Here is a 13,379-nt window from a genome sequence, read left to right as displayed (position 1 = left end):
GAAACGTCCGGAGGTAACGTTACCCAACACTGGTAATATTAGAGACAGACTCGCATGAATACTACTGGTACAGGTGAGGGTCTGCTTGATGGTCTTGTTAGCAGATAGCCTGTTTGCAGTTTAGCTGTTTAGTTTAGTTTAGCTGATGGAGAAGGAGGAATGCCCTCTCCTTCACATTTTCAAACTCAGGATTGAGTCTGTTATCCTTCGATAACAGTCTTTACCTTTCATTGTAATTGTTTCTTTTTTACACACAGGTGAACTTATGATGTATTTCTGTTTATAATAGTGACATTTTAAGGTTTTTGTTGCCCTCAGCACAAAGAAATGTTTCACTGCGGTTTCTTTATAAATGGAATAACAGAATATTGTCTCAGTGAATGAGCAACTCTACTAAGTTTTGTAAACTGGCAAAAAGAAGATGCCCTCTGTTCATTAAAGATTTCCGTTAATGGTTTCCGTGACATTTAAAGTGAATGTTTCTGGAGAACTAAGTCCCAGTCTGTAAGTGGAGCCTTTATTTTACTTCTAACAAATGTGACCTCTGATCTGACGTGTGTCTGTATTACAGTCTTGCCTTATGGAGTCGTTTCGCCTTAACATGATGACATTCAAGTGATACAAAACACTGAAACCATTGGTGAGATTTATGATCATATTTATTTCAGCGTCATTTGAAGCAACTTCACTTGCAAAAAAATCTGTTCATCCTTAATGTACAAAAATAATGAATGGCAAACACAAGAGCTCCACCACCCTGTTCCTCTCATCCTACCTCCTATAAATAAATAATAAATTAATGTCTCAGCAGAAAAACTCTTGCACAAAATTAAACCTACAGCGGCACGTAACTACAGACATAAGAAGAGGTAGATATACGGTAGGCCAGCAGTTTTAATTTTAAATGGGTATAATATATAGGGTTGTGTTATCTTTGTTGCTGTGCAGGTTCTCTCTCTCTGTTTTAACTCCCCAAAAGAAATGTTTGCGTTTTGGATACCCAAGCGTCTCACACAGTAGTATCCATGCAGCACGTTTGTACTTTGAAGGTCACATTTCTACCAAAACTGAGAAATGTACTCAAACCTGAGAGGAAAAACGACACATTATGTTTGACACTGAACAGACGCCGTCTTCCTGATGTTAGATCGGCAGAATCTTACATAAGATTATATCATCCCTGTCAGTCACCTGACTTGAAATGAGTGTCTTCCAGAACATGTTGCAGTGGATATTTTATCACAATTTTAATTGCTTTTTTTTCTTCCAAATTTGGGTAACACAGGACAGCAGGTCATTTCAAGCTAGGTGACACAATCAAGTTTGAAGTTTTGGTCCATTGAAGGAAGAAAAGGCAGCAAAGAACAAGATGCACTGAAAAAGGAAGTTAATTATTTTGGATGCAGAAAGAAGTATAAACTATTCCTCTCACTGACCACTAATCCATCCTGAAAGCTACTGGGCGCTTTTGAATGGGGTGACAGTGTTTGAACTCCGCGCTTTTCAAACTCTTTGGCATCTACAGCAAGTTATTTCCTACTTCAGCCTACCCTGACATTAAAGTACAACCATCACCTTATCCGCACCACACAGAGTGGATACAGAGTCGATCCTGTTGAGCTTGTACTGAAGCCTCTCCCCAGCGCTGTTTGCACCTGTTTTTATCAGTATGGCAGGAAGCTGCCGAATCTGCGCCGCCGTGGCAGAAGCGACCCAAGCGTTAATGTGCTTGTGAAGATCTGAGACGCTGAGTCTATGAATTCCTTCATGTTTTTTGCCATCTTCAGTCGGCAGCTTGCGCAGGATCTGACGCAGCCGCCTGACAGACATTTTGTGGTGAACGAAGAACGACGGGATGATTTCTTTGAGGTAGTCGCCTCCATCTGCAGGGAAAAGAGAGGATTATCAATCAGCAACTGATGAAGAAAGTAATGAACAAGTATTTGCAACAAAGCATTACAATTCAATGAGTACAATTTAGAGTCTTTGCTGTTGGCAGGTCTTTGCCCTCATTAGGACAAGAAGGAAGTCTTTAGCAAGTGTCCACTTATTCCTGACTTTGATCTTCCTCATATACCTAAAAATGACTTCCTGCATGAGTGTCTAACATCCACAATAGAGACAGAGCGCAAGTAAGTCCCGCCCACACCGAAGAGAAAATCGCCTAAAAGCTGCTCTGTGGTTGGGAGGCACTAACAGCGGGGCCCAGAGAGGGGAATTCAGTTTGTAAACGCACAAACAAAAACACCGAGCCTTTCGTAAAAATCAAGAGGATACAGGCAACAAGGCACGAGGCTTCGTGAGGAAGAACGTGTGAAGCTAAACTATGAAAGGCCTGGATTTACCTCTGTGAGTTTAAATGATGATCGTACCTTTTCATTCCCTTGAAGTATTTAACTTCATTACTCCAAAAAAAAACATGGTAGGGAGAAGAGACAGAGACAGGCGGACAACTTGTTTGTCATTGTCTTTTCCTCTGGACATAGGGCGCTATAATAATCCTTAAACACATGTAATCTGATGTTTTTAGCGCCACAATCTGCAACTGGTTTTCTCCTCCATTAAATCTGGTTTTCAGGGTATGAAGTGCTGCACTGGATGTCAAAAAAAAAAGTTCTGAACATGAACGACGTCTGTTTTCAGTCTGCACATTTATTTTCATATTGTAGATAACAGCAATGCACCTGGGTGTTTTCTACTGAATCTAACTAATCAGCTTATAAACTGATAAATAGATTGTCAAAAACCACCGAACCAACAACGCGCTTCTCCCTCTTCCCCCTTTCAGTCAAACTCTTCATGATCTTACCTTTTGAAGTCGACTCTTCGCAGCTCGTGCACACGCTGTCGTGCCACGTGGAGCCCTTCAGCACCAGCTGCGAACCTGCGGCGCTGCAGACTTTGTGCTCCGTGCATCTCTTGTTAGCAGAGACGATGTTAGAGAAGGTGTCGTTGGGACAAGCGCGACAAACTGTGTCGTCATCGGCCGTACCTGGAGGAGACAGGTGCATTTGTTTTAGATGGAGGACAGGAGAACATATGGCGATGTGATATGATAAATATCCAAAAGCCAACTTTCCGTCCAGCAAATTAAATAAACATATTTGTGAGAAATTGTAGATTATCAGCCAAAATCATCGAACATCATTTCATACATTAAATGTAATTGCAGTTACCATTGTTAGCCTCTGAGGGGCAGTCACCTTCAGCCTAAAACATGCATCATTCAGTCCAATGAGTCCAGTGGCCTCCTGCTATAAACTACTGTGGTTATATGAATCTGTCTGTGACGCTGCAGCTCTTTTAAACTGAATCAAAAGTTGTTTTAGGGAAATACATTTTAAAAAAATATTTAAATTAGCAACTGGAGTTGCTAAAGGCATTGTGGGTAAGGTGGGAAGAGTCTTTGTCATCATGCTGACTTATTAGGAAACGTCCAAATGTGTTGTTCGGTCCCAGTGCCCTTTGCTTTATGGGGTTATTACAGCAACATCGTGACATCAGTCCCACTCTGTTGGTGACGCTTGTGAGTCATCGATCAGGCGTTGTGGTGAGTAAAACATTGGAAAGATTTATATTCTTTATGATCACATCTAAAAATAGCCAGAACAATAATGGTTTCCATAACAACGATGCTACATGACCTGGGATTGCTTCCATGGTGAGTGTCAGGTGTTACCAAACATCAAAAGATGATGAATTTGTAATTTTCCAACAGCGTTGTGGACTTAATACTTTGATGCATTATGGGACAAACTTTCATGCTGGCAGAAGAAGTTAGTCCAGCCGGATTAAAAGTTAGAGCCTGACCGATATATCACTGGGCCGATATATTTGTGCAGCATTGCGTGCTGCGACTAAATGTAGTTTATATTCTCTCAGCACTGTCACCTGCACATGTAGCAGAGCGTCAAGTGCAGCACTGGATTGGCTGAAGTAAGCAGGCTCCTCTGCTTTAACTAGTGATCAATGTTCCTGCTCAGAATGTTTGCCTACATTAGTGCCATATCCATACACTCAGTCAGTTTGACAACATATTCGAAATATCTTCTGATGGAGACTGCCAGCCCTCCTATCTTATATTACCCCAAGGGCTCGCAGCTTAGGTGGATGGATCTTACCTATGCTCAGCACTTCCTGTCCGGACGGGCACTCGCTGTGGCGCAGGCACATGTCGTACTTCTCCTTGTAGTAGTAGCCCGGCCTGCACGCACACTGGCAGTCTCTCTCCGCCGAGCACTCCGTCTTCACCACCTGATTGTGTCCACACACCCCGCATCTTAGACACTTCCCGATGTAGTTCCACAGCTCCGTGAACGAGCCCGTTGGACACGGTGCGCAAACGCTCTTGCGCGTCTCCGTGCAGCGCGCGCGCAGGAACTCCCCAGGTGGACAGCGGTCACACTCCAGCGACCGGCCGGTGATCGGGTCCGTTTCCCTGAAGGTCAGGAGCGGCCCCGCGACGCCGTCAACTACAGCGGCGTGCATGGACAGAGACGCCACCAGGAGGAAGAGCATTGTCCACATCTGGAAGGAAGGAAGAGACAGGAAATGAAAGAGGGAAATCCATGGAAATACTACACGGATGATTAAGGAATAGAGGAAAAATTCAGCGACATAAACAAGGAAACGTGCGAAACAACAAGGGACATGCGCGTCAGCCAGAACGCCATCCAATTAAATGATCCATCTAATCAAGGTAAATGCAGAACATTCTGGATATAATTGTCCGCTCTTTTCGCCAATTTCCACCAGTTTTCCAGTTTAAAATCATGTCGTTGTCCAGCTTTCCCTTAATCAGCCGAATTGTTTAAAATAACAAATAAAATATCCATAAGCACTAAATGACAAAAAGTCAGTCTACACATTCTGATCGTCAGTAAACTAGAAGCTGAAAGAGGAGTTCCCTCAGACGCGTGCAATAAGAGGTCTGGGCATGTCTGCGCCTCCCGCTGCACTCTCTCTCTCCACCTACCATGGTGAGTTAGTTGTCGTGTGCTGTTTCAGCTGCAGCTCTCTGTCAGGAGAAGGATGGAGCTGCTCTATTTATAGTCACTCTCATCCCTCACATTCAATACGAGCTGAAAAAAAAACAGTTTTCCAGGTTTCCCCGGAAATCTGTCACGCGAATGGCATCTGTTAGGAGTCATCGCTCTTTGTTTTAGTTTGTATATTTTTTGTTAATAATAAATGGGGGAGCTAATTGAGTTCAGCACGTGGGCGTCTTCATTAGGACTCAATCTAAAGCACATTAAATGTCACATTTCAAACAGTTCAACATCATCCACATTCAGAATATTACCTTCATCTGAACACACCTGGTATTCAGAGTAAATCCTCATTGTGACTTTGCGGCGCGGGTCGTCTTCAATAATACTCACACTTTCATTCATAAATTTCTCTAGATCTCTGACATGCGTAGACAGACTCTGTGTCAAACCTGGCAGGAAAGGTGATATTTACTACTGAGGAACAGCTTTGAGAGTGCTGTAAGTAGGCTATATAATTAGATTCTTTTGTGTCTCGATTATATTGTTTTTGTCCTATTTGTAAAAAAAAATAAGAAGAAGAAGAATAAGAATAAGAATAAGAATAATCAAATTATACTAAAAAGCATTTTCATTAACGTTGAAGGAAACAATGTTTATTATTTGAATCTCTTTTAATTTCTCTCACAGTTTTAACTGTGTCACAGCTGACTCATTTACATTGTTGCCCGGACATGCCTTCACAGCTGTAATGCTTTAAGAAAGGGGGCGTGGCTTGTAGAGGAGCAAAGCAAGAAGGAATAAATCATATACATTATATAGTTTCATTTTTAGAGCCCAGAAATGTGTGTGATTTCAGAAGTTAACTAAAGCAGCACAAAGATGTTTAACTTCACTGATCATTCTGCATCTGTTAAAGAAAGCCACTGCACGCTTTAATTCAACTGTACGTTTAATTACACGGACTGCACTGCTCCCCACACCGTCATCAAGCTGCTGCTCAGAGTGGTACATTAGTTCCTCATATATTGTGAGAGATTTAAAGACTTTGGTGAATCCTAGTGGTAGTATTAAAACTTATTAAAAGTTATGAAATCCCGAAATCTGAATTTTCCCTCTTTTATGACCAAACTTAAACCTGTGTCATAGTAATGTTCTGAAATTAAAATGCTGTAATGCAAATATTGTCCACAAGGAGGATTTAGAGAGGCGCTCTAGAACACATTAAAGCGTTTGTTTGCATTCCTCTTTTCTGTTTCTACAGGCGCCTGCTGAATAACAAAGTCCTGACTGTCCCAGTGCAGATGTGAAGCAGCTCCCAACAGAACACTCGTACCTCAGTCAGTTCATTCATTCTCACTCTGGCCCGCTGGTGGCCACCTGCTGAGATCTCTGATCCTCTTGGCTCGTGGTGACATCTGGTGGACAAAAGCTTTGTCTTTTTTCACAGTTTCTCTGGATGTGTAATAACTTCAGTTCATTTGAAAACAACTAAAAAATATTTATGTTAAAAGATTTGAAGTTCCAAATATGTTGCAAGGATTAGTACATGTTTGCCCACTTCAAAGACCAGGGTGATACATGGTAAGTTTATAGGTGATCATTGAAGGTTTACGTGTCTCATAAGAGAAGATTTACTGCTCGAACTTTACTTAGGTTGTAAGTGGTTTAATCAGGTACAGTTATAGAAAAGAAGTATGAGGCAGCCTCTGCGATAAGACAAAATAATGTCTTAAACATCAACGTTTCTGTAAGCAGGATGTTTAATGAGGTAAAGTTAAACCTGTCAGGATCTGGTCCATGAAACCTTTGGAAAATATTCAGTGAAGGATTTTCTCTCTAAAATGCTCTTTTATTACAAACTAAATCAAAACATTTAAACCCTATTTATGGTAATAAAGATTATGACACAAAAAAACATGTTAATCATAGAATGCAATTAGGCAAATTAAAGCCTTTTTAAGGTCCCTAAAATAAATGAAAGTGGAGGTTTTTGTATGATAATTTAAAGACATGATCTCAAAGTTCTCAGTTTCGTTCTCTTTGGCGGCACCTCATGGCGATAAAAGGCAATTACAGGCACCTTCGTCCCAGATAACCCGACGTCCACGGTCGGCTCCGGTTGTAACTCTTGATTTTCCTGGCTGACGGTCGCTTTCCTTTTCAGACTGTTTGCTTCATCTGAGCGTCGAGTTTGTTTCTTCTTCTTTGGATTTTCACTTCTTGTTGAAGTTGTATCTGTAGTCATCCATCTTTTCTTTGTTTGTTCAGCCATAGTAGATTACTGTTTACTCGCAACACTTGCAGAGAGCGGAAAAGCAGCCGCTTAGCTCCGCCTACCCTCTCTGGCAGACCAACCACTGCTGGGTGATGGAAAACGCGTCACTAACTGGGCGCCGCTTGGGATTTTTTTCCCCCAGTCCATAATAATACTATATACTGCAGATGCAAAGGCTTTCATCAGCGGGCCATCGGCTCAGTCACCATTGTGTTACCTCATTGGGCGATAGATAGAGACTAAACAGACATTTATTTACATAAAAAATCTTCCAGATTATCCCCTTAATCAGTCTTAAATTAAATAATTTAATAATAATTAATTATAATAATAATGAATAATTAATTTCTGCAAATATTATGGGAAATGACTTCTAAGATATGATCTACATGTAGTATATGATGTATATGTTGTCCCCATTCATCCGTCTCAATGGCCTCTTTTCGGCATCAGGTGGGATTCAAAGTATTACTTCGCCGTGCGCCGGACATTCGGGTGTAGAAGTAGCCCATGTATATTCAACCTTGTTTCTGAGGCGCTTTGCTGGATCCTGTTCAACCAATTCAGGGTTCCCTCCGTTCTTCATCTGCTTGATGACTTCCTCCTGATAGATCCTCCTCACGATGGCTCAGGCTCCTCTCTAGAAAAACTAAAACATTGCTTCCAGGTTCTTGGTGTTCCTCTCTCAGAAGAGAAAACTTTAGGTCTCGACACACGTCTTGAGTTTCTTGGTATCACGCTGGATACTATCGAAATGAAATAAAGTCTCCCCTCCCGTTGCAGAGCGCAGGAGGCCTGTTACTTTGTCCGTTCTTCATAGCACGTTATCTGTACTTAGAAAAGGGTTCTCATCTCTTTACGTTGACGCTCTGCTCGAGGCAGTATTTTCCATGGCTTTTTATGCATTTCTCAGAGCTGGTGAATTCAGTAATATTTCTTTCTCTGATTTAGCCTTTCATTCTAGTCACTACTGTGTAGATCTTAAGGATGCTAAATGTAATGGGTCCTGTTCAGTCATTGTGGCTCGCACAGGAACACTCTTTTGCCCCTTTAAATCCATGATTAAATACCTTTTAGTCAGACCCCCTACTAACGCCAAGTCTCCTCTATTTCTAACACCTGGGAACTCCCCTCTTTCAACATCTTTAATCCTCATCTAAAACAAGTGCTCCTCAAAATCAATTTATCCCCTCAGCATTATTCAGGGCATTCTTTTAGAATAGGTGCTGCCACTACTGCTGCCAATCAAGGCATCTCATCATCCTCTCTGCAACAACTCGGGCGGTGGTCTTCCTCGGCCTACACTTCTTATAATCGCCCTGATATCGGCACCGTTCTTGCAAATCAAAGATCTCTGAAACCCTGAATTCTGGTAAGCTTTTCATTTAACTGGTGGTGATGGTACGTGCGGTGTTACGCGTAGATCACATAGGCTTCATCACGCACCTCACGTATGGGCTATTCGGCCACCGTCAGCTTAGGGTCATATGACCTTTAACACTCAGCCTTAGTGGCGCGATCAGGTCATCGGACCAGCATACACCTCACATAGGTCTATCGTGACCTCCTCATGCACGGCCAATCGCTGGTCCAGGTCTATCGTGACCTCATCTTGCACGGCCAATTGCTGGCTATTAATGTGAATGTAAATGTCTAATTATTGTTTCATAATGCATATCAATTATTCACGCTCTCTGTGCTTAATTCTTTAACTCTTCTTAGAATCCCGTTACCACCCGGTAAGGTAAGGCCTGCTTCATCAAAAGTGAGTATATGCTTCCTGTTATTTCTTCTCATTGTTTTGGGGGGTATCCTATCCTGCTCTCGGCCTCTACACCCCTCCAGCACACGATATCAAACATCTTAAGTCTCTCCTGATTGAAATAAAAGTGAGAAACCGTCGTGGGCGCAGAGACGACGGTGGACTTCAGGAGAAATGTGTCTGTACATTGAGAGTTAGACTAATGCCAGTGAAATTCCTTGTATGCGTCCACAAACTTGGACCCCTGGGGAACGAACAGCTCAACAGCTGAATCATTGCTGTAAAATTCCCCCATAGGAAGAACTGTAGTAACTTAGGTGACTTATCATGCAGCTCCACCCTCACGTCACAATTTTAACACCTCATTTATGACCCCTCAGCCTCAGCGGTACACATATGGTAGATTTGACCGTCTTTCAAACTTTCCCTCTGACCCTCTGCACTGTCAGCATGTCTCTGCCCCCCTCTTTCATCCTCCGGCCGAATCATTTGGAAATGCTTTATTTTTACTGAGTGACGAGGCAGTCTGGAGGGAACACTGGGTGCTTTATGGGTGTGTTAATGCAGCACAAAGTTTTTAAAAACTCGATGAACTGTGTCAGAAGGACTGGAAAAAAACGTTTTACGTTTACCTGCTGCATAAACCCGTAAAGCTTTTTAATCTGGTAAACCAACAAACCCCCCCTACAACATGTGGCTGGAGAAAGTTGATCACATTTCTGTAAGTTTCCAACCATAATCCCACATTCACAGCCAACTCAAGTCCTGGTCACTTTTTATTTTAACAAATGCCCCCTCTCAAAGATGGATGGGTTTTGTGGTAGCTTTGTGGTGCTAATTGGGAAGACAAATAAAAGATTAGTGGTGGAAGAACCACGAAACATGTGGCTGAAGAAAATCGATTGTTACCAGATTTGACAGAGTCTGTTTTGGTTCAGCGTCATTGTTGTTTATGGTTTCTCTGAAGTTAAAAGAGAAACCCAGCTAACGGCCAGGAATAGCAAACATAAAATGAAAGTAATGATCCAGGAAAACTCCTGCTGATGTCACTGAGAGGCCTAATCCACCTGACTGTAAATCATCTGCTGAGATTCAAGAAACTCTCCCTGATATCATCTCCAAATAAACAGAAACCAAGGGGAGCCATAAGTGGATGGAAACATGACTGACTACTCGTGTCAGGTGTTGGGTTACTCTGCACTTAGCCCTGATGTGTAATCTCAGATGGCGTGCAGCTGACATCGCTGTCTGTGTTGTGAGCAGCTTGTCTGTGTTGTGAGTCAGTGACCTAGAGGTGATGAGCGGTTTCAAGGTGGATGAAAACATCCCTTTCCTGCTAAACTAGCTGCTGAGAGAGGAAGTGTGACAGGCCTCAGATGGTCCCCTTCAGAGGAAACACATGGTGGTAAAGTAAACGTCACAGTCAGACATTATCATGTATGATGCGGTGGTGCGTATGGAGGCCCAAAAGTATGATGGTGTATTAGGGCCAAAAACAAAGCTGTAGAAAAGGAGTAATATTCCAAGAACTAAAATCTTCTCCCCCACCCAAGCATGTAACGCACTTCATATAGCCGTGAGCCACAACCTTCGGGTCGTTTGTTGTATAAGCCTCCGTACAGGAAACTGAAACCACAATGTGAAGTAACCCCTGGGGCAAACGGGGGGTCAAAGAAACGTGTGTTTTTGCAGCAGAGGGTCGCTCAGTCCCTCTCCTCTATGAAGTGTGCAGAGAGGCTACATGTGCTCCGCGCTGTGTGCCATGCACGCCCGTCTGAGCAGCAGAGCCAACAGGGGGGAGGAACAGGTGAATCAGAGGGAGGGGGCCGTGAACATCAAATGACGTCGCGGGAAAAAAAGTTTTTTTCCGAAAATATTATTCCGGCTAACCAGCTCTTTTCCCCCCCCCAATGGCCCTTACACGCTGTCGTACAAAAGGGACAAGGAAGTAAATACATTATTGTACTTTACGGCAAACAAGGATTACTTTATTAGTGAACAGGATTATTTCTGTGTATTGTTTTTGTTTTAGATCTACGGAAGCCCAAAAGAGACAAAATCATCATTTTTTCCCCTACTTATTAATTATGAGATTATTATTATGACATTTAATTTTTTTTTATTTAAAGTTTTTATACATTGTTTCCAATAAATTCTTCTTATTTTATAAAAAAGGTAAAAATATAAATGTAGAAGCTGTAAAGAAAGAAAAATGGATGAAACTCAGAAACTCATACATCTATTACTATCAGGTCATTTATTAATTCATCCTCATTGGAAAATATAACTTATATATAAATGCCAATTCATGGTACCAATTTACCAATGCCCATTTTTATTCTTTAAGTAGAAACTATAATGTAGCCTAATCTGTGTTCTGTACAGTATGCAATAAAAAACATTGTGATGCTGTAAGGTCTGTAATAAAACGCACGTAAGACTTGGACTTGTCATTAATACTTTGAAGGACTAATAATTCTCCGAAGCCCACAATATAAAGACTCTGTTGCATCACCTGTGGCTGCTGTTCCTTAGAAAGGGGAATACTGTCCGTAACACGGCAGGAGTCACGCAATGAATCAACACACGACAATCCAGCACACCGGTTTTGGTTTTCCTTCCTGTATCACAAACACAACACAATTACACAGGTTTACAGTCAAAACAAACATTCCAGGCTATTAGGATTGAGCCATGTGGCTGGTGGCATAAATAAAGGGTGATAAAAGCTTTGGTCATACTGGATTATCAGAAACACCACTGAGTCATACAGCAAGGGCAGACTGAAAAAGCCCCTGCAAATACTTTGTCTTTCACCTCCGGTAAATGTCCCTTATCTGGAGAAAAACCACAGCGCATGTAAATGATTGATGATACTAGTTACATTAATGACACTAACAAAAGGAAACAAAAGTCCAAAACACGAGGAGCCTCGAGGAGAATCCATAAGAGAAGAGCAAACACGGCGTACTGACAACAGGTAGCAGCATTCCAGCAGAAGGGGGCGCTATAGCTAAAGCAGCGGCAGTCTACTTCCGCCTGGCGGAGCATACTGCCAAATTTATTTGAAAAGCTCCTCCAAACTACAGACTACCGCCGAACGCAGCATGCAGTATATAGAGCGTAGTGTATAGTATGTAGTATGTAGTACGGCATTTTGAACACAGCCACAGACTAAATACTCTGGGGAGGTGAGGCTAATCAGACACAGGTGAGTCAAGACACAGGTGAATCAATCCAGGGGCAGGTGAAAACAAGCAGGAGAACGCACAAAGGCAGGAAGTGGATCAACATGAGAGACTCCAGCCCAATCCCAGTCTCCGGAGTCACAGACAGTGAGTGCTTAGTGCTGTCACACCGTCAGATCACAGAGTGTGTGAGGGCTCTGATACGGACTTTTCAACGCCAAATTACGGACTTTCCGTGAGCCCGCATATCTGCAGACTTTCCTGTAGGATTTACCCAGAGTTCATAGCGAACTTGGCAACGTATGCAAACGTGATTGTCCAGCCCCCACTAAATGTAAACAAAGTAAAATTTAAAAAAATAAAGTCTGAACCAAAGAAACCGGACCTCATTAAAGGCCGCGAGGGTTCGGTGCGTATAGAGAGGAGATTGAAACAGGGAAAAGGAAATGATATCTGAACACTGAAATATTTAACTCAACAACCAAATATATAACAAAAGACGGATCATACATGACATAACCAAAATCAGTATTCAGGAGAAACCATTCTATACTCAGTGGACATTTTTCCATAGAAACTGTTGATTGGTACGACTGGAAACCGGTGTGTGAGTGTTACTGACTGTCAACCCAAAGACTCGGGATCATCTGTCTCCTGAGGTGCTGAAAGGACAGCGACCGAAAAAGCTAAAGTCAAGATACTGACATATAGCAGAAAATGTAAATTTTTTTTTTTCATAGAAATGTAGAATCTGTAGGCAGGGACGTGGATTTTTGGGAAGGCAAGTGTTCCGTTTGAACTACGCTTGTAGCCCGAGTAATGTTAACCAATCACGTATCAGCAGGCTGCGGCGTATGCAGGAAAAACGTGCTAGTCGCCAGCCTGGGAAGCTAATGACTAACCTAGCAAGTAGCCGATCCAATGGGTTGCTATGTTAGACGCATGACTTGCCGCCCTGGTCGAACTAATAGATGGCTTCTCATTTACCACCGCCGGCCTCTCAGTAACCTGCGCTGGCTTATCATTGGCCACATCAGTGTTGGAAAAAATGTTGAAGCTTTATAATCAAATGTTTTAGAGTTGAAGTTTTATAACCATAAGAATTATAAATTAAATGTTTTAATGCCTTAAAGTTAAAGTTGTTATAGTTAAAATGTCTTAAA

At 42.1% G+C, this 13,379-nt stretch overlaps 1 protein-coding gene across 1 annotated transcript; it reads right to left on the bottom strand.

The window, feature by feature from the left end:
* Nucleotides 1-652: 652 nt before the first annotated feature.
* Nucleotides 653-5,008, bottom strand: tnfrsf11b (tumor necrosis factor receptor superfamily, member 11b). The gene is made up of 4 exons (XM_069681468.1): nt 4,976-5,008; nt 4,122-4,527; nt 2,810-2,992; nt 653-1,883 (listed from the first exon to the last, which is right to left on the bottom strand). The coding sequence occupies exons 1-4, from the start codon at nt 4,976-4,978 to the stop codon at nt 1,558-1,560; spliced, it is 918 nt and encodes a 305-aa protein (XP_069537569.1). The 5' UTR covers nt 4,979-5,008; the 3' UTR covers nt 653-1,557.
* Between the last annotated feature and the right edge of the window lie 8,371 nt (nt 5,009-13,379).

The sequence above is a fragment of the Semicossyphus pulcher genome, unplaced genomic scaffold (assembly GCF_022749685.1).
Source record: "Semicossyphus pulcher isolate SPU_LCO1_2020_fin unplaced genomic scaffold, fSemPul1.0.p SCAF_5, whole genome shotgun sequence".
Taxonomy (NCBI): domain Eukaryota; kingdom Metazoa; phylum Chordata; class Actinopteri; order Labriformes; family Labridae; genus Semicossyphus; species Semicossyphus pulcher.
This window is presented reverse-complemented; position numbering and strand designations above follow the sequence as displayed.

Bases quoted from the DNA above. Each gene is read 5' to 3' on its own strand.
- tnfrsf11b (XM_069681468.1), bottom strand. The intron at 2,993-4,121 runs GTAAGATCCATC...TGTCTCCTCCAG, and splicing joins ACAGGAAGTGCTGAGCATAG to GTACGGCCGATGACGACACA. The intron at 1,884-2,809 runs GTAAGATCATGA...TTTTCCCTGCAG, and splicing joins CGAAGAGTCGACTTCAAAAG to ATGGAGGCGACTACCTCAAA.